The sequence below is a fragment of the Cucumis melo genome, chromosome 2, assembly GCF_025177605.1.
Source record: "Cucumis melo cultivar AY chromosome 2, USDA_Cmelo_AY_1.0, whole genome shotgun sequence".
Lineage (NCBI taxonomy): Eukaryota > Viridiplantae > Streptophyta > Magnoliopsida > Cucurbitales > Cucurbitaceae > Cucumis > Cucumis melo.
The window spans coordinates 10,781,565-10,801,390 of NC_066858.1; the positions used below are offsets into that span (position 1 = coordinate 10,781,565).

The window sequence follows — 19,826 nt, forward strand, 5'->3', positions numbered from 1 at the left end:
ATAGCTTCTGATTTGTAGGTTCATTAGGTCTCATTCCTAACTCGTAATGGGTAATGAAATTTATCTATATTGGTTGTAATTTGAAATATTCAAATTTACTTTGGAAAGTAGTATAATGATACATTAGAAAATAAAGTTTATATTTTAATTAAACTTTATTATATAAATTTAATTTTGGATATGATTCAAAATCAATTTATGAAAGCATAAAATATTTGAATGAGTTCAAGTATTAATTTAATATGAATTATATTCATATTAAAACTATAGGTCAAAATTTAACGTGTATATGATACACATTAAAACTATTTCTTAGGAGAGAAACTCATATTTGAATATGATTCAAATTTGGATTAAATTAAAGACAAGATATTTAATTTAAAAATTAATTAATTTGAGAATTAATTAAAAGTTTAGTTTAAGAGATCTTTCAAAAATATAACAAAGCGGCAAAATATTTACACTATATAGAACAATTCTAAAAACGAAAAAAACCCACAAGCCCATAATAAAAAATACCAAAATTGTCCTATCAATCACGTCGTTAATAACGTGCATATTATATTTTGCATACGATCGTTTAGAATTGGCTATTGTTTAGTACACGATCGTTTAGATTTGATCGTTTAGATTTGGTTAGATTTAGATAGCCAAATCTAAAAGATTTATTTTTTTCAATTCTATCGTATAATTTTACACGATCGTTTAGATTTGGTTACACGATATTTTAGATTTGACCATTTCGATTTGGCTACACAATCGTTTAGAATTGACTACCCAAATCTAAACGATTTTTTTTCAAAATTTGGTACACGATCGTTTAAATTTGACTAAACGAATTTTTTCAAGATTCTTTTGATACACAATCGTTTATTTTTTCAAGATTCTTTGGTACAGGATCGTTTAGGTTTGACTAAACGATTTTTTTAATTCTTGTGGTACACGAACGTTTATTTTTTTTATATGGATTTGGCTACTCAATCTAAACGATTTTTTTCAAGATTCTTTATACACGATCTTTTAGATTTGTTCACCCTAATCTAAACGACGTAAAAAAAAGAATAGGAAAAGAAACCCTAATCTAAACGACATAAAAATAGTAGGAAAAGAAGAAAGACGAAAGAAAGAAATCAGATTTGGGTAACCAAATCTAAACAACGTAGAGAAAAAGAGAGAAAAAGAAGGAAGACGATGGAAAGAAATCGCAGCGGAAAAAAAAAAAGAGGAAAGGCAAAGAGACGATAGAAAAAAATCGCAACGAAGAAGAGGAGAAAGACGAAGAGCAAACTTGAAATATTTAAAAAATGGCTAACTTTATAGGCTTTGTTACATGGGCCATAAATATTTTTAGTAGTTTGTTATATTTATGAAAATTTCCCTTAGTTTAATTTGATTTAATTAAATTTGATTTAGTTAAATAAATAAAATTTGATTTAGTTAAATTAATAAAATTTGATTTAATGAAATTAATAAAATTTGATTTAATTAAATTAATAAAATTTAATTTAATTTAATTTATTAATTAAATTTTGATACATCTCATACACATAGGCACTTGATACACTTAATATACATTTCATATACATTTGATATACACGTTTTATATGCTTGATATACACTTGATACATATGATATATACTTATATACAATTGGTACACATTTGATACAAACTTAATACATTTGATACATACTTGATATACCAAATATTTAGATCTATAATAAAAAGATTTTGAATTTTCGTTACAATATTAGTAAAAGAAATATATATTTTTTATTATAAAAATATAAATCATAAACACATATTATTATAACTCAAACTAAAATAACATACATCCTAAACACAAACTATTATAATCCAACGATAATAATCTAGGACTACAATAACTCACTCATTGCCTCAAATGCCTCTAAAAAAATGTTTTAATTTTTTTTTTTTGGCCTAAAGTTGATAAATATGGACTTACTTACCAAAATCTCACATTGCTTTATTTATCTAAATGTCATTAAGTATATTTACTTAATTATCATTAAATTAAATATCTTTATTATTTTGTTATTTTCAAATTTTGTGTACATAAATATGTGTATCAGTGTATCATATTGGTTGGACTTCTTTTTTTCTTTTTTTGTCATACTTGTAAAATGGGTAAATATATAGCAACCTTACAAATCCCTAAACTCAAATTGTGGTGCACTACAATTTTTCATTTTCTCATGCTATTTTCTTTACTGATCACTTAAATTTAGCAATCTTAATACTAAAAAAGGTAAGAGAAATATCAAACTTTGTAAGAATATGTGGGACAAGAGGTTAAAAGTAGGATGTCATTGAACTTAAAAATAAGGCACCTTGTAGGACCATAAAAGTTGTCTATACGAACTAAATTCTATTTAACATACAAAAATACAGGCTCAATTGTTTAGAGTAAAAAAAATTACTTAACGTTGACTCATTTGAGAATGATTTCTTTGTGTTTCAATAAAAAAGATAATCAGAGTTTTTATGAATAAGGGAAAATCCTTACTTTTATTATATATATTCAATGCAAATGTTCATCCAATATATAATAAAGGTTGGGATGAAAACCTCTATTCTAAACACACGCATACAAGATTACCTCCATTTATAACAAGCTCTTTCTAGAAGCCTACCATGGGCTTTACATAAATTGGGCCATAAAAAATAAACAGAACAAGACTAACAACAAATCTAATGGGCTGCCTTTAACACCCCTCCTGCAAACCAATGGCTGCTGCATCAATAACTGTGAGTTTATTCTTTAACTTATGAAACGATGAAGCTGACAATTGTTTCGTAAGAAAATCTGCAATCAGTTGAGAAGCTAGGAGATAATAAATTGATAATTTCTTCGTTTGAACTAAATCTTGAACAAAGTAGATATCAAGCTCAACATGTTTTGTTTTTAAATGCAAAATGGGGTTGGCACTTAAGTAAACAGCATTAAGGTTATCACACCACAAAACTGGAGGTTAAGATAGAGTAATACCTAAGTCACAAAGAAGTGAACGAATACATACTAATTCAGTAGCAAGAAAAGCAAGGCACCTGTATTCAACTTCAGTACTAGATCTGGAAATAATAGATTGTTTCTTTGATCCTCAAGAGACCAAATTATTGCTAAAATAGACACAGTAACCAGATGTGGATTTCCTATCATCTGGATTAGATGTTCATTTAGCATCAGCAAAACCAACAATAGATATGTTTGTAGCTAAGTCATAAACCATGAGATAAGGCACCTTTAAGATATCTCAAAATTCTTTTAACAAGTTGTTAATATGTAAGTTTAGGAGAATGCATAAATTGACATGTTTTGTTTACACTATAAGATATTTTAGGATGTGTAAGAGTAGCATACTGTAAAACTCTAATAGTACTATGGTACAAATAGACATCATGAAAATTTTCACCTTGATGAGCAGAGACTAACTGTCCCCTTACCATTGGAGTTGAAATTGGTTTTGCTTCAATCATTTTCGTCTTCTGCAATAGATCAGTAATATATTTTGTTTGGGATAGGAGCATCCCTCCATTTGTAGGATATGATACCTCTACTCCAAGGAAGTAACTAAGGGCTCCAAGGTCTTTAAAAGCAAATTCACTGTTCAAGGATTTAATTAGATCATTCAAGATCTTTTCAAAATCTCCGATAATGATCAAATCATCAACATATACCAAAATATAACAACATGAAGTAGAAGTGATACAATTAAAAGAGATGAGTCTGCTTTAGATGTCCAAAAGCCTAAGTTATGCAAACTAGAACTTAGCTTTTCATACCATTCTCAGGTGCTTGTTTTAGCCTAAAAATTAGCTTTTCCTAGATGACAAACAAGAGGATGAGATGCTTTTACCTCAAAACCATAAGGTCACCATGTAAACATTTTCTTTTAATTCACCATGTAAAAAGGCATTATTAACATCAAGTTGTTTAATAATCTATCCTTTCATAGGAGCTATTGTTAAAAGCATACGAATTGTAACTGGTTTCACTACTGGGCTAAAGGTTTCATTGTAATCAATGTTTGGTGTTTGATGAAACCCTTTAGAAACCAAGCAAGCTTTATACCTAGCAATTGATCAATCAGAATTTCTTTTAATTTTAAAAACCCATTTACACCCAACAGTTTTCTGATCATTCTGTTTCTGAGTGAGAGTCCAAGTATTATTTTTCTTTAAACCCTGAAATTCTTCCTCCATAGCTTTCCTCCAATGAGGATGCTTTAAAGCTTCTTTAGCATTAGTAGGTTCATGCTCAGTGTAGTCAATTAAAGACTTTAGGTTTGAAATTACCACTTTGCTTCGAGTTACCAATGGATGAGTACTAAGGCTTGAAGATTGAATGACATTGTATACGTTCTCTTCGGTCTGTAATGGTATTGCATCATACCCTTCGCCTATTGATTCTTCTCTTGTTTGAGCTTGAGTACCTGTCTCTAAAGGATACACAATAGCAGTGTTATCAGTGTTATCAGTAACTGTGTCAGTATTGTGCCTCTCTTAATTATGATTCATTACTGGTTTATGAATTATGGATTGGACTGGAGGATTTAAGAAATTATTTATTGATGAAGGAATATAGTGAGATGAGAAAGATGCATAAGGAAAGGAATTTTCATCAAAAGTCACATGTCTAGATATGTAAATACAGCCATCCTGTGAGAGACATTTATAACCTTTGTGAGAAGAGTTGTATCCTAGGAAAGCACATGGTTTGGACTTATAAGACAGTTTGTGAGATATGGTCTGATAAGAGGGTAACATTTACAACCAAACACTATTAGTGAGGGATAATTAGGTTTTTGACCAAATAACTTCTCCAATGGACTAAGTTGGCTAAGTAAAGGTGTGGGCAGACGATTGATAAGGTACACACTGGTAGAGAAAGTTTCATCCCAAAAAGATAATGGTAAGATGGCTTGAGAAAGATGTCCATAATATGTATGTGTTTTCTCTCAACAATTCCATTTTGTTGTGAACTGTGAGGGCATGCTAGTCTATGTTCAGTGCCATGGTTGTTTAGATAAGGTATGAAAGTTTTGAATTCACTCCCCCCATCAATTTGAAGACTTATGATTGATCTACCAAGTTGGTTTTCCGTGTGGGTTTTAAATTTTTGAAAAGCCATGAATGCATCAGATTTGGATTGAAGGAAGTAAATCCAAGTATATCTACTGTATGCATCAACAAAACTAATATAGTATCTAAAACCATTTCTAGATATGTTAAAAGAAGGGTCCCAAAGATCACAAACAATAAGTTGTAAATGATAGGCATATTGAGTATTGAAATTTGGAAAGGGAAGAGCATAAAGTCTACCTAGAGCACATGCTTCACATAAATTCATTTTATTCATATTAATATTGGCACGATGGACATGTTTCAAAGCATTTCATATAACACTCGGGTGGAGGTGGCCTAATCACCTATGCCATATATCAATATGATTCACATGACAATGAGATAAAGTAGTAGTTAAAGCACTATGTCTAGTATTAGTAGCAGACTTCAGTGAACTTTGATGAGATGATTTGAGATTGAACTGATACAAATCATCACAGAGGTGTCCTTGGAGAAATATTTGGTCAATTTCCTGATTTTTCACATAACAAACAGTGGGATGAAATTCAAAAAAGACTTTGTTATCTTTTGCAAATTAAGAGACACTATTAGATTCTTTGTAATGGAAGGTACATGAAGAAGACTTTTAAAAACTAAAGCTTTTGATGGAACAAATGAAAAGTTAAATTGTAATGAACCATAATGAAGTATTGGCAAACCTCACTCATTTGCTGCATAGATCTGATTTCCTCCACCATACTTAGATCTAGTAGATAAATTACTCAGGTTATGAGTCAAGTGATTTTTTGCTCTCGAGTCAGGATACCAATTATTATTAATGTTCAGATAGAGAAAGTGACCATTGCACTCATCTATGGATTATGAGAAGCATTAGTATATGAAAATTTAGATGAGTTTGTAGAGTAACCTGAATTATGAGTCCTTGGAGCATATCAAAAGTAGCATCTATCAACAATATGACCGAATTTTGTGCAGATTTGACACTGCGGCTTGTTTCTATTTCCTATTCCTCCTCTATTAGATCTGCCTCCACCACGGTTTCTCTAATGATATTGAAAATTATTGCTTATGTATTGGAAATTGTTTTAACATTCTATGTGTGTAACCTCACCTTCTTTTTCCAATGATTGGATTTCTCTATTTTGTGTAGTCACATTTACAGTAGGTAGGAAAACATCACTGGTAATCTTACTTTAAATTTGCAATTCGTGAGTCGGTAAAAAGTGACATAATATCTTGAACAGAGGGAGAATCAATACAAGTAGAGATAACTAATATCATAGACTGATCTTCAGTTCCCAAACCAGCTAAAATATACAGTATGTGATCATCAGTTGACATAGGTTTATTTATAGAGGCTAAAGCATCAATGCATTGCTGAATTTTAAGGAAATATTCCTTTAAAGACATGGCTCCCCTTTTTATATTATGAAGTTTATTTTTGAACTGCATTGCTTGAGCTAAGTATCAGAAAGAATAGATATCTTGTATGTTTTTCAGATTTTTTTTGCAGAGGTACAATGGAATATTTGATTCAAAATATCTTCGCTCATTGAACCAAGAAGCCATGACGATATCAATCTTCTTGCCTTTTCCAGATTTTATATTCAGAGTACATAATGTTTATCATAGTGGCTGAGGAGCTTTCTGTTGCAATCGATGTTTGGTTTAAAGGTGTATTGATGTATTTTATGGGTGGTTTAGCTATCGATTTCAGATATGATTCAAGATCATAAGCTTCAAGCGTAGTGAGGATTTGAAATTTCCATAGAAGAAAATTGTCATCCCTTAATTTCACTAAAGATATTTTTGATCCTGAGCTGAAGATTTGTGAGATGAATGATGGATCTGTGGATGAATCTTCGTTGAGGATGGAGGAATCGCTGGTGTTGCTCATTTCCCGATTGCAATGAGATCGACTTTAGGCCGAAAAAAATTAGAGTTTAAGGTCGTTTGACGTGTTGCTCTGAAATCATTTTTGTGTTTCAATAAAAGAGATAATAAGAGTTTTTATGAATAAAGGAAACCCCTTACTTTTATCATATATATTCAATGCAAATGTTCATCCAATATATAATAAGGTAGGGATGAAAAACCCCTATTCTAAATACATCCACACAAGATTACATCCATTTATAACAAACTCTTTCTAGAAGCCTACCATTGGTTTTACATAAAATGGGCCATAGAAAATAAAGAAAACAAGACTAATAACAAATCTAATGGGCTGCCTTAATATGACTCTTCATAAAAAGAGCTTGAAAATAAATATTACCAATTTTGATGAAGCAATAGAGCTCTTTCAAGTAATTGACTATTTCAGCACCGAGTAAAAAGAAGGCAAGTTGATAGGCCATAACCATATAATAACTTATCAAGATGATTTGGGAACTAACTTTATGTTTGATAACTGTTCCAATTTTTTATTTTTGTTTTTTGTTTTCAAATTTAATTTTAGACTTTTGTTTATCAAAAACCAAAACCACTTAATTTAGGTAACTGATTTTGTTTTCGGATTTTGATATAAAATGCATTTTTCAAAACATTCTTTTTTTCATTTTTCAATTTTTATTTTTCTATAGTAATTTCTAAGAATAAGTTTATTGTTAAAAGACAAAAGAGCGAATTAGTTATCAATCACACAACTTTTTAAAAAACGTAAAATAGAAAACAATCAAGTTATGAGACATGCACTAAAAAATCATCTTAAAAATTTGCTTTTATTTTTCGAATATGATTTAGAACTTAAACGTGTTTGTTCTAAAAATTTAGACATTTTCAAGTAACAAAATGAATCAAAATACTTTTCAAATATAATAAAATTTTAAATATATTGATATGATCTAAAAACTTGCTATATACTATAAATATTTTTACTACTTCTATTTACAATAATTTCCTAAAAAGAACTTTGAAAAAAAACCAATAAAGAAAATTCTATTCAAAAAATTTTCTTTCTTTTAAAAAAGAAAATAAATTTTAAATTTAATTTTCATTTAGTTCAACGATGAGACGTGAGTTTTATTTCAATTCAATCATAATTTTAAAAATTTTACCTTTTTAATTTCAATTTGTTACTTAATATACTCATTTTCCACCTTTAATATTATTTAATTAATTTAAAATAATTAAAATAGCTATAGTCAATTAAAAAGTTTAATTATTTTCACTATGGATACATTTTTGGTTAAATTTCATAAAGATAACGAAACACAAAAATATTTGCGATCTGCATAACAAAATCAAAAACCTATAAAGTCAATAAAATACTTTCATAAATTTTAGATTTGTTCTTGATATTGTGAACGATTAGTCTCTTCTCTTTTTTTTTTTTCTTTTTTGCAATTTATTCATCTTCTCTTACAGACTTCTTCAACTATTCTTCCAAATTTTCTTTCTTCTATTTTTAAACGATTTATTATTTTGTTTAAATCTCAAGAATATTCAAGTTCGTTTAAAAAGAATACTGAACTTTATCTAAATATTAACTTCATGTTACTTATATTCAAGAATATCAAACTTATTTAAATGTCACTTTTATATGATGTAAACGAATGTTTGCTTAGTCAACACGCTCGTTTAGCATGGTCAACACGATTTATTTAGATTTGAAGCCTTTTTCCATTGTGTATTGTTTAAAAAAACTACACGATCATGTGGATATGATCTAAACAATCGCTTACCAGGTTGACACGAACATTTAAATTTGAAGCCATTTTTTCATCTTTAAAAAAAATTAACTATATGATTGTGTAGATATGATCTAAATGATCGTTTACCTAGTCAACATGATCATTCAACATGGTCAACAAGATCGTTTAGATTTAAATCCCTTTTCCCATTATTTAAAAAAATACACGATCGTATGCATATGATATAAAACGATCGTTTACCATAATCAAGACAATCGTTTAGCATGGTCAATACAATTGTTTAAATTTACAGCATTATTTTCCATAGTTAAAAAGAACTACACGATCCTGTCGATACTACCTACACGATCGTGTATCATTTCCTACACAACTACGTATTAGGATCGTTTAGAAGAAAAATCACACGTACGTGTTTGACCGATTAATTTCGTGTCGATTGAGGCATTTTTGGTATTTCTCATTGTAGGCCTGTAGACCTTTTCCGCTTTCAAAATTATTTTATACAGTACAAATATTTTACCGGTTTATTATATTTTGAAAAACCCCTCAAATTTAATCTAAAAGTTGTACATAATAATAATTGTAAACCACTGATAGTAAGCCCGTAAAAAAAAGTTGAAATTATTCCGAAAATTAGGAAAATTTGAAATTTAAATGGCGGAAAGTTGTGTAAAATTATGAATTTAAGATTAAATAGTTCCAATTTTTTTTAAAAAAAAAAGGAAAAAAAATCAAGTATTAAGATTGGACCAAATTCAAATAAAATCCTAATCAAAGGAGTAAGTAGGTAACATTTTAAAATGTAAAGACGATGTGAAAAATGAAATTCACAGAAGTGAAGTAACCTTAACAAAAACAAATTGAAGAATTAAGGATAAGCAAATTACGCATGCAACATAACTCCTTACCCAACTGCCAAATTAGTAATTACACACTGCCACGTACATTCTCCCCTCACATGCACCGCTTACACGTGTGAAGCCCTTCCCATTTCATCTCCTCAAAGTTCCTTCTCCCCCCCCCCCCCCCCCCCCCCCCGTTTCTCCAACTTCCGCCATGGACTCCGACAACCAACTCCAAGAACCCAACCGCCAGATCAAAATCCAAATCCAAAAACCCACCGATTTCTTCAACAAACTCGTATTCCTCCAAGCCGATTTGATCTACAACGCCGTGGGGTTTGTGATCGCTCCAGCCTCCACTCTCCTATCCCTGTTCGCAGAGTCATTTCAGCGCGCAGAAGAGACGAAACACACAGTGGAGTCGGCCGTCAGAAAATCCCCGTCCTTGGTGGCGCAGCGGGTGAAGGTGGCGGTGAGAAGGGTGAGCTACGGGGCTGTAGCGGCGGGGATGATGTGTATGGTGATGGTGTTGCTTCTAATAGTGGCGGTGGGGGTGAGTGGGTTGGGGATTAGGTACTGGATAGAAGAGCCGGTGGATATTAAGGAGAAATTGAGGTTTGATTATACTGAAGCTCGGCCTAGGGCTTTGTTTGGAATGGGAAATGGAAATACAATGAAAATGAAGAAGAAGAATTTGGGGATTCCGGTTGGGCATACGTTTTTTGTGTGTGTGGTTCTTTTGATGCCTGAATCTCAATTCAATCGGGAGTTTGGGGTTTTTCAGGTATTTCATTTCCTTTCATTTCATGTTGTTTTTAAAATATATATCAATGGCCTTGTCTTAAACCCTGAAAATTAACATTTGGGGAATAAATTAGTTTCTAAACTCACCATTTACTCATTCAGTTGAGTGCAGAATTGATATCAACAAATGGAAACATAATAACAAGTTCAAGCCAACCATGCATGCTCCGGTTCAGAAGCGCGCCGGTTCGGTTTGCTCGAACTCTTCTCACTAGCTTTCCCATACTCATAGGAATCTCAACCGAAGCCCAAAGGCTAAGTTTCCCCATATTAAAGCACAAGGAAGAAAATCAGGAACGAAGCGCCGCAATCCAGTTTACTATTAGCCCTCGAATTGGAACTTCTGCCCTCCCCGAGCTTTACGAAGCTCATATTGTAATAAACTCGAAACTACCGAGGATGAAAGAGTTGTTGCGTCGCTGGCGATGGACTTGCTTCTTATGGACGTCTATCTATTTATACCTGATGTTTCTAGCGATCTTTATGTTATTTTGGAAGCCGGTTATGTTTCGTGCAATGACATTGACGCCGGAGTTGAGTGATTTCGATCAAGATCCGAGGAGAAGAGAGCTGGAAGGTGCGGATGAGTCGTTGGACGAGATGGCCGAGATAACGGTGGAGTTGTTGAGGAAATGGCAAGAGATGAGGAGGAAGAGAAAGGCGGCCATGTTTGGGTATGGATCAGGAGAAGAAGATGTAGGTTCCACATCTGCGTCGAGCATTAGTTGTAGTAGAGACTATATAGCTGCTGTTTTCGAGGAAGATGTCGGGGATTCCGAGTCGGTGCTTCTAGAAGGTTCCGAGGAGTATAGTTAATTAATTACCAAAGTCAAATAATTGTTGATTGTGTAATTATTGGTAATTCTTGTTTCATTTAACTCATCAGTTTAGATTGTAAGTTTTTTTTATTGGAAAACTAATCCTATTTTAGTTTCACACTTCTTGCTACTGGGACTCTCATAGTAACTCATCATTGAAAATTTACTCCTCCACTCCATATTATATAATATTATAATATAATTACATTATTATTTGAATGTTTTTTTTTTTTTGAGATTTTTTAAAAAAAAGGTTGGAAAAAAAACTTGTACATATCATAGGGATCTGTTTTTACAGTTTAGAAGATTTAGCGAACTCAAAGATTCTTTTATGAGAATTCAATGCGAAGAACTTAAGGTGTTGCTATTCTTTTATGAGAATTCAATGCGAAGAACTTAAGGTGTTGCTATGACTTTGAAATAGGGGTGGGCGAAGAACTTAAGGTGTTGCTATGACTTTGAAATAGGAAATAGGGGTGGGTTTGTTTTGGTATTTGAAGTTAGACTCATGTTTGAAGCAAATTTCTGCTATTAAGGAACCAAATTCGTGCTTTTAGAATATGATTTTTTTATTGAATCTCATATGTTTTAAAAAAAATTTCACAACCTCTTATGATCATTGATTATTAATGATCGTTGACAACAAACGTTAGCCAACACTACAAGGAATTAGAGTTCTTTCAACACTTCATGTGTCGGTATAGATTCCAAAAGACATTAGTCAAAGCTCTTTTGACGTACATCCACATGTCGGGAAGGGTGTCAGTAGAAATGCGTCAAGGGACCCATTTCTGATAGGTAAACTATACAAAGTCGAGAATTTCTTTCATCCGATGCTTATATTACCGACGAATGGGAGTCATCGGTACAACCTAATACTTGACATCCCATTTAGACGTTGGGAGAAGTCTTTTCCCAACGCGTTAGGAAAACGTTCCCTTAACGTGCTGAGTGTCACAATCGTAACTTCACAACACGATTGTGCGGCACTTGCTTAGCTCAATCAGCAAGTCAGCCGTTCGAAAATTAGAATCCGCGGTCAAACTCGCGGTATGACGTAGCCTCCCTTCCCGTTCTTGGAAAAATGTTTTTATAAAACGGGAGAGAGAAAGTAAATAGTTGAAAACGTCATAAAGAAAGCATTGAAGACTGTCAATTGCAAGGAAAATAACTCAACATGCAAAGAGTGCGACAAGGCTTGGGCGGGGGTCGGACTTAGTCATGTACCCCCTATAGTACATATTGAGAATTTTGGCCTTGGCAGGCTTGCATATGAAAAAGCCGAAATGTCACACTATGACTCGGCGACACCTAAACGAAAGAATTAACCTAAACTACTTTCAAGACATAAAGATAAAGTGATTTGGGGGTATTCGGGCATACGACCATCGGTAAATAATACCATGGACAATTATGCCCTTGACATTCTCCCCCACCTAAATGGTTGACGTCCCCGTCAACTGGCGAAGCTTGAAATCTTCTATCTTCTGCTTCCACGCTTCAAGATCTTCGACACGTTCCCAGTTGGTCTCCTCCACAGGAAGGTTCTTCCACTTTACCAGATACTCGTGGATCCTTCGTGCGGGTCTTCTGCCCCTCCTTACTCGCTCGGCCAGAATTTCTTCAACTTCTTTGTCTTCTTTCTGACTAAGGTCAATAACTGGGCGAGTTACGATATTCCGCTGCAGGTCTTCCGTGTCCTGGTGGTACGGCTTCAGGTTGCTAACATGAATTACTGGGTAGATTTTCATCCATGTGGGCAACGCTACTCTGTAAGAAGTATTCCCTACCTTTTTCAGCACTTCAACTGGTCCTTCGTACTTCCTGACGAGACGTTGGTCTTTGCGTCCTCGAAACCTGACTTGCTCTGGTCGTAGTTTGATGAGTACCTGGTCTCCCGCTCGAAACTCAAGGGGCTGTCGCTTCTTATCTGCCCACTTCTTCATCCGCTTCGATGCTTTTTCTAGGTACGCTCGGGCGATGTCGTTTGTCTGTCTCCACTCCTTCGTGAAATTGAGGGCTTGAGGGTTCTTCCCTGCAAAAGGATGATCAACAAGGTGTGGCAATACTGGTTGCCTCCCATAAACAATCTCAAATGGGCTTCTCCCTGTAGATGAACTTGTCTGAGCGTTGAAACAGAATTGGGCTACGTCCAACAGCTGGACCCAATTCTTTTGTCTTGCGTTTACAAAATGGCGTAAGTATTCCTCGAGCATGCAGTTGAATCGCTCAGTCTGGCCGTCAGTTTGGGGATGGTAGCTTGAGGATATGTTCAGACTCGTCCCCAAGAAGGAAAACAACTCCGTCCAGAAGGAGCCAATGAATCTACCATCTCTGTCGCTCACTATACTTGTCGGGACTCCCCACAATTTAACAACATGCTTAAAGGACAATTGAGCTGTTGTTTCTGCTGAACACTGCTTGGTGGCGGGGATGAAGGTGGCGTACTTTGAAAAACGATCAATGATGACTAGAATGGCTTCAAAGTCGCCTACCTTGGGGAGATGGGTGATGAAGTCCATAGAGACACTCTCCCAAGGTCTTGTTGGAACCGATAAAGGGTCAAGAAGTCCAGCAACCTTCACTTTCTCTACCTTATCTTGTTGGCAGATGAGACACGTCTTAGTGTACTGCATGACATCATCTCTCATATTCGGCCAAAAGTAGCCCTTCTTCAACAGGGCATACGTCCGCTGCCATCCGGGATGGCCAGCCCATAGGGTGTCGTGACACTTGTACAACAATTTCTTCCTTAAGTCCCCTGCTCTTGGAACATATAGTCGATTTCCCTTTGTGACTAACAAGTCCTCCTCGACCCAAAACTGTCGTGTTTTGCCCGCCTTCGCTAAATTCATGACATTCTGAGCGGCATGATCTTTCTGTAGGAACTCTCTCAAGGCGTCTCTGACCGACCCACCAATCTCGCTCTCCTGGAGGTGAGCTAACAGGCATATGGCTGCATGTTCTTGTTTTCGACTTAGGGCATCCGCAGCCTGGTTGCTCGACCCCTTCTTGTGCTCAAATTCGAAGTCGAACTCGGCCAAAAATTCCTGCCATCTTGCTTGTTTCGAAGTCAACTTTGGCTGGGTAAAGAAGTGGCAGGTTGCACTGTTGTCCGTCTTCACTACAAACGACGACCCTAGTAGGTATTGTCTCCAGGCCCTCAAACAATGTACTATTGCGAGCATTTCTTTTTCGGACACAGTATACCTCCTTTCGGCTGCATTCAATTTTCGACTTTCGTATGCGATCGGGTGCCCATTCTGTAGGAGCACACTCCCCGACGCATAATCAGACGCATCTGTCTCGACTTCAAAAGGTTTGGTCACATCCGCAATCCCTAGAAGTGGCCCCTCCATCAAGGCTTGTTTTAGGCCGTCGAAGGCGGCTTGGCACTCGGGGTCCCAATTCCAGTGAACGTCTTTTTTCAGTAGCTCAGTCAGCGGGTTTGCTCGTTTCGAGAATCCCTCGACAAATCGACGATAGTAGTTTGCCAACCCGAGGAAGGAGCGTAACTCTGAGACTGATTTCGGCATTGCCCAGTCGCGTATCGCAGCAATCTTCCCTTCTTCCATTCCAATTCGGCCACACTCTATCACATGGCCCAAGAAGTTTATCCGCTCTTGTGCAAAAGAGCATTTTTCTCTTTTGACGTACAGTTGATTCTCCTTCAATTTCTGAAAAATCTTTTGTAGGTGGTCTCTATGTTCCTCCATGGTCGTACTATAGACCACTATATCATCCAGGTAGACTACTACGAATTTATCAAGATATTCGTGGAAGACCTGGTTCATCAACGTGCAGAGGGTGGCAGGGGCATTGGTGAGACCAAATGGCATTACGAGAAATTCGAATGCACCATATCGGGTGACACAGGTTGTCTTCGGTTCATCTCCCTCTGCAATTCTCACTTGGTAGTATCCGGACCGCAAGTCTAACTTTGAAAAATACTTTGCCCCATGTAAGCGGTCGAACAAGTCAGTAATTATGGGAAGTGGATACTTGTTACGGACTGTGAGCTTATTTAGGGCGCGATAATCAATGCACAGTCGTAAACTCCCATCTTTCTTCCTTTGGAAAAGAACTGGGGCCCCATACGGAGCTTTTGCAGGCCTGATAAACCCTGCACTCAGTAGTTCATCTAACTGTTTCCGAAGTTCAGCTAACTCCGGAGGCGCCATACGATAAGCATTCTTCGCAGGCGGTTTTGCCCCTGGCACTAACTCGATCTCATGATCAATCATTCTCCGAGGTGGCAAAGACTTGGGCAAACTATCGGGCATCACATCACGGTATTTCTCTAGCACGCGCATGATCTCCTTAGGGACTGTCTCCCCTGAGTTCTCTGACGATTTGAGTGGGATGACCATAAATGTTGGTTCGTCTCGAGAGAGACCCTTCTTTAATTGCATGGTCGAGATCATTTTCAATCCATCTGGTTGACGTAGGTCAGTCTGTACAACCGAGGGTGTAGGTCCAGTGATCACCAAGCATTTGGCCAAAGGCATTGGGATTACCTGATGTTCAAGTAGGAACTCCATTCCCAGTACCACATCAAAGTTATCCATTTTTACTACTACAAAGTCTACGAGGCCACTCCATCCTCCCAATCTTATCATCGTTCGTTTCACTAGTCCGATGATAGGTAGGGCAGCAGAATTCACGGCTTTCATTCTTCCAGCATCCTTCTCCCAGCGGAGATTCAAACGTTTAGCTTCTACTTCTGTTATGAAATTGTGGGTGGCACCGGAGTCAACCATAGTGCTTTTGGTTGGCTTCTGGTTGATCCAGGTGTCAACGTACATTAAGCCCCTTTCCACTGGCGTGTTCGTCTCCCCCACCTTTTTCTGGAGAGATGACAGAAATTTCAAGGCCCCCATTCGAGGGTTATTCACTTCTTCTGTCTGGTCTACTTCTCTCTCAGTTTGACTTTGTTGATTGTCTGAATCTGAGGCTAAAGATGCCTGGAATGCATTGAAAGCAGTTTTGTTCGGGCATTCCCTGGCCATGTGTGGTCCCTTGCATATGAAGCAACTAAGAGGACGATTGGACAGATTCTGGTTACTTGATCCTCGCCAGAAGTTTCCAGTATTCGATTGATGGGATCTACGATCTCCATTGAAGCGTCTGTCCCCTCCTGTGGTTTTAGGAGAACTTGGGCGGTTGTTCCTACTTCCTCAAGATGAGGAACTTGGATTACGTCTCGTATCTTGAGAGTCGTTTGACAGGTCAAACAGCCGTTCGGCTGCAGCGTACGCGGACGTGAGGTCTTGAACTCTTTGTTCATATAGCTTTGTCTTCGTCCACGGCTTCAATCCTTCGACAAAACAGAAAACTTTGTCTTTCTCGGACATATCGCGTATATCCAACATCAGTCCCGCGAACTGCTTCACATACTCCCGAATACTACCGGTGTGTTTCAGCTCGCGTAACTTCCGTCGAGCCAAGATCTCGACATTTTCAGGGAAGAATTGTGAGCGAAGTTCTCTCTTCAAAGCGTCCCAAGTATCTATTGTGCAACGTACCTTCTGGATGTCAACAAATTGGGACCTCCACCATAACTTGGCATCCTCAGACAGATGCATCGTCGCCAACGTGACTTTGGCTTCTTCTGTAACCATGTTTGTGGCCCTGAAGTACTGCTCCAGGTCAAAGATATAGTTTTCTAGGGCCTTCGCGTCTCTTGCCCCACAGAAGGGCTTTGGTTCCGGTATCTTCACTCTACTAACCGAAATGGCTCCCCCAGCGGGAGCTTGATTTGCCATTGCTCGCATTGTGAGGCTCAGTCTCGCATTCACATCTGCGATTTCATTTCTAACGACATCGAGGGTAGCTCGGAAGTCCTCTGACATGCCGTTTATCATCTCTAACAGCGTCTTTTGAGAGCTATCTAGCTCTTGAACACGCTCCTCAATATGGGCAACAGAGCCCGTCAAACTGTCTCCACGCTCGTAGTTGACAGTTCTTCCGATGTTTATAGTTGTTTCCAGGGTGTCGACCCTTGTCATCAACTCTTGTATCGGAAACCCTTCGACACGGCCAGCTACCGCATCGATCGTATTAGTTTTCTCGGAAATTTCATCGAGACGAGACTCCAAGTAGCGGATGGAGTCGGGAACTTCGACTAGGTAGAGCATCTGTTCTTCTAGCTCTACTAGTCGGTCTTTCTGGGCCTTGCCCGATGGATTCGACGACGACATATTTCGGTCTTATCGTCAATTAGCCAATTTGGCTCTGATACCACTTGTCACAATCGTAACTTCACAACACGATTGTGCGGCACTTGCTTAGCTCAATCAGCAAGTCAGCCGTTCGAAAATCAGAATCCGCGGTCAAACTCGCGGTATGACGTAGCCTCCCTTCCCGTTCTTGGAAAAATGTTTTTATAAAACGGGAGAGAGAAAGTAAATAGTTGAAAACGTCATAAAGAAAGCATTGAAGACTGTCAATTGCAAGGAAAATAACTCAACATGCAAAGAGTGCGACAAGGTTTGGGCGGGGGTCGGACTTAGTCATGTACCCCCTATAGTACATATTGAGAATTTTGGCCTTGGCAGGCTTGCATATGAAAAAGCCGAAATGTCACACTATGACTCGGCGACACCTAAACGAAAGAATTAACCTAAACTACTTTCAAGACATAAAGATAAAGTGATTTGGGGGTATTCGGGCATACGACCATCGGTAAATAATACCATGGACAATTATGCCCTTGACACTGAGCACCACGTCGGAGGAAGGAATCATTTCCGATGTCATGAGTGTGTTAGGAGATTTTTTAAAAATATATTTTTTTAATTTATTAAAATTTTATATTTTCTATCATGCAGTATTCTTTTCAATTCCAATTAAATTTAAATTGACTAAAATTGTAAAAGAATAAGCAACAAATTACTAAATAATTATATATACCAAATCAAAATTAAATATATTCTAAATTAAATGTTACATTGTCTAACATGTTCGAATGTGTTCTAAAGAAGTTACATATAAAAGAAAAAAATACATTGATCTCTTAATGGTCGCGGATGCAATATTCCCACAAGTCCACATCTATAACAACACAAAAGTAAATTTGGACGTATATATCACCAATGCAAATTAAAAAACTTAAAAGTTGAAAAATACGTCCTCACTCTAAACTTCCCACGTCCTCACTACCCTCCTTTAGTTATAGTGAGTTTTAATTTTAATTTAATCAAATAATTTTGATAAAATTAAATAAAACAAATATGAATTAATTTAATTAACTAATATTAAAGGAAATTTTCATAAATATAACCAACTATTAAAATATTTATGGCCCCGTAACAAAATAAAAATGTCTGTCAAGTTGGCCAACTTTTTTAAATATTTAAGGTTTATCCTTCCCTTATATCGTTTTTCATTTTTCCGAATTTTTTTCTTCTCTTTTTTTTTTCTAAAATGTTATTTAGTTTAAGATCATCTATTAAATACAAGAGATCTATCTTTTCTTTTTTTTTTTCAAATTGTTATTTGGTTGTTCAAGATTGTGTAGTAAATATAAAAGATTTCAAAAAAATTGATACCTAAATCTAAATGATCGTCTATTAAAAATAGTTCAATCTAAACAATCACGTACCAAAAAATCTTAAAAAAATAGTTTATATTTGGGTAGTGTAATGTCGAATTTAGGAGGAAGATATGAATGAACCGATATCACATGTGAATGAGATGGATCATGAGGACATGAAATTATATATGAAATTATTAGTGTCTTTATTATTAATTATATATGAAAATTTGTTATATTTTATTATTATTTTTAATATTAAGGTTATTTTTTTCCATCTCTTACAATGATTTGTATATTCTTAAATACCATAATTGAAAGCTACCTTTTGCTGTTTTTAAAAATTTGGCTTGATTTTTAAATCATGGGTGTAATGGAGATAGCAAAGTTCGAAAGTTTAGGGTGAAAGTATTTATAGGCTTAATTTTTAAAATAAAAAAATGGTTGAAGAAACGAAGCCTAATTGTTTTTATTTTTAGAATTTGATTATGATTAAGAATGCAACTTTTCTACTTAATTTTCATGCAAACCATTGTGGTGATTTTGGAATTAAGGGTAAAATGGTCAACAAACAACCAACAAAAAGGAGAAGGACAATGCTGAAAGGAAGTCGGATCTGGTCAGCCCTCGAAGAGGCTGGATGAAATTGTGAGACTGTATGTAGTGAAAGTTGTCTAAGACTGGAAGTGTTTCTCGCGATCTGACGCCTTAATGCCTTTTGAACAAGCGTTGAGGAAGTTCTTATGTGTTTTGGTTAGTTGATGACCAGATTTCTTAACAAATAAATATTTGATGTCGTTTGAAGGGCAATGCTCAATAAGTCGGCATTTTGACCCAACTGCCCACTAATATTAGAATTTGGATGGTACGAGTGCGATTCATTGAAGCTCAAATCATTCTAAAATGAAAATCCTCGGAGAACTATATAAATAAGAGAGTTTCGAGCAAGTTTTAGAGGTTAATTTGAACTTTAAGCTGAGTAAGAGCTAGAGGAACTACAAGCATTAAGTAGGTTTCCTCATTTTAGTCTCACATTAAAGGCTGATAAGGAGTTACGAAACTTTATTAGTG

At 35.8% G+C, this 19,826-nt stretch overlaps 1 protein-coding gene across 1 annotated transcript; it reads left to right on the plus strand.

Annotated features, from left to right (window-relative positions):
- Positions 1-9,581: 9,581 nt before the first annotated feature.
- LOC103487228 (seipin-1) lies at positions 9,582-11,351 on the plus strand. Its single transcript, XM_008445471.3, has 2 exons — positions 9,582-10,383; positions 10,506-11,351. The coding sequence occupies exons 1-2, from the start codon at positions 9,814-9,816 to the stop codon at positions 11,217-11,219; spliced, it is 1,284 nt and encodes a 427-aa protein (XP_008443693.1). The 5' UTR covers positions 9,582-9,813; the 3' UTR covers positions 11,220-11,351.
- The last annotated feature ends 8,475 nt before the right edge of the window (positions 11,352-19,826 follow it).

Bases quoted from the DNA above. Each gene is read 5' to 3' on its own strand.
- LOC103487228 (XM_008445471.3), top strand. From the start codon at position 9,814: ATGGACTCCGACAACCAACTCCAAGAACCCAACCGCCAGATCAAAATC. The intron at 10,384-10,505 runs GTATTTCATTTC...TTACTCATTCAG, and splicing joins GGGAGTTTGGGGTTTTTCAG to TTGAGTGCAGAATTGATATC.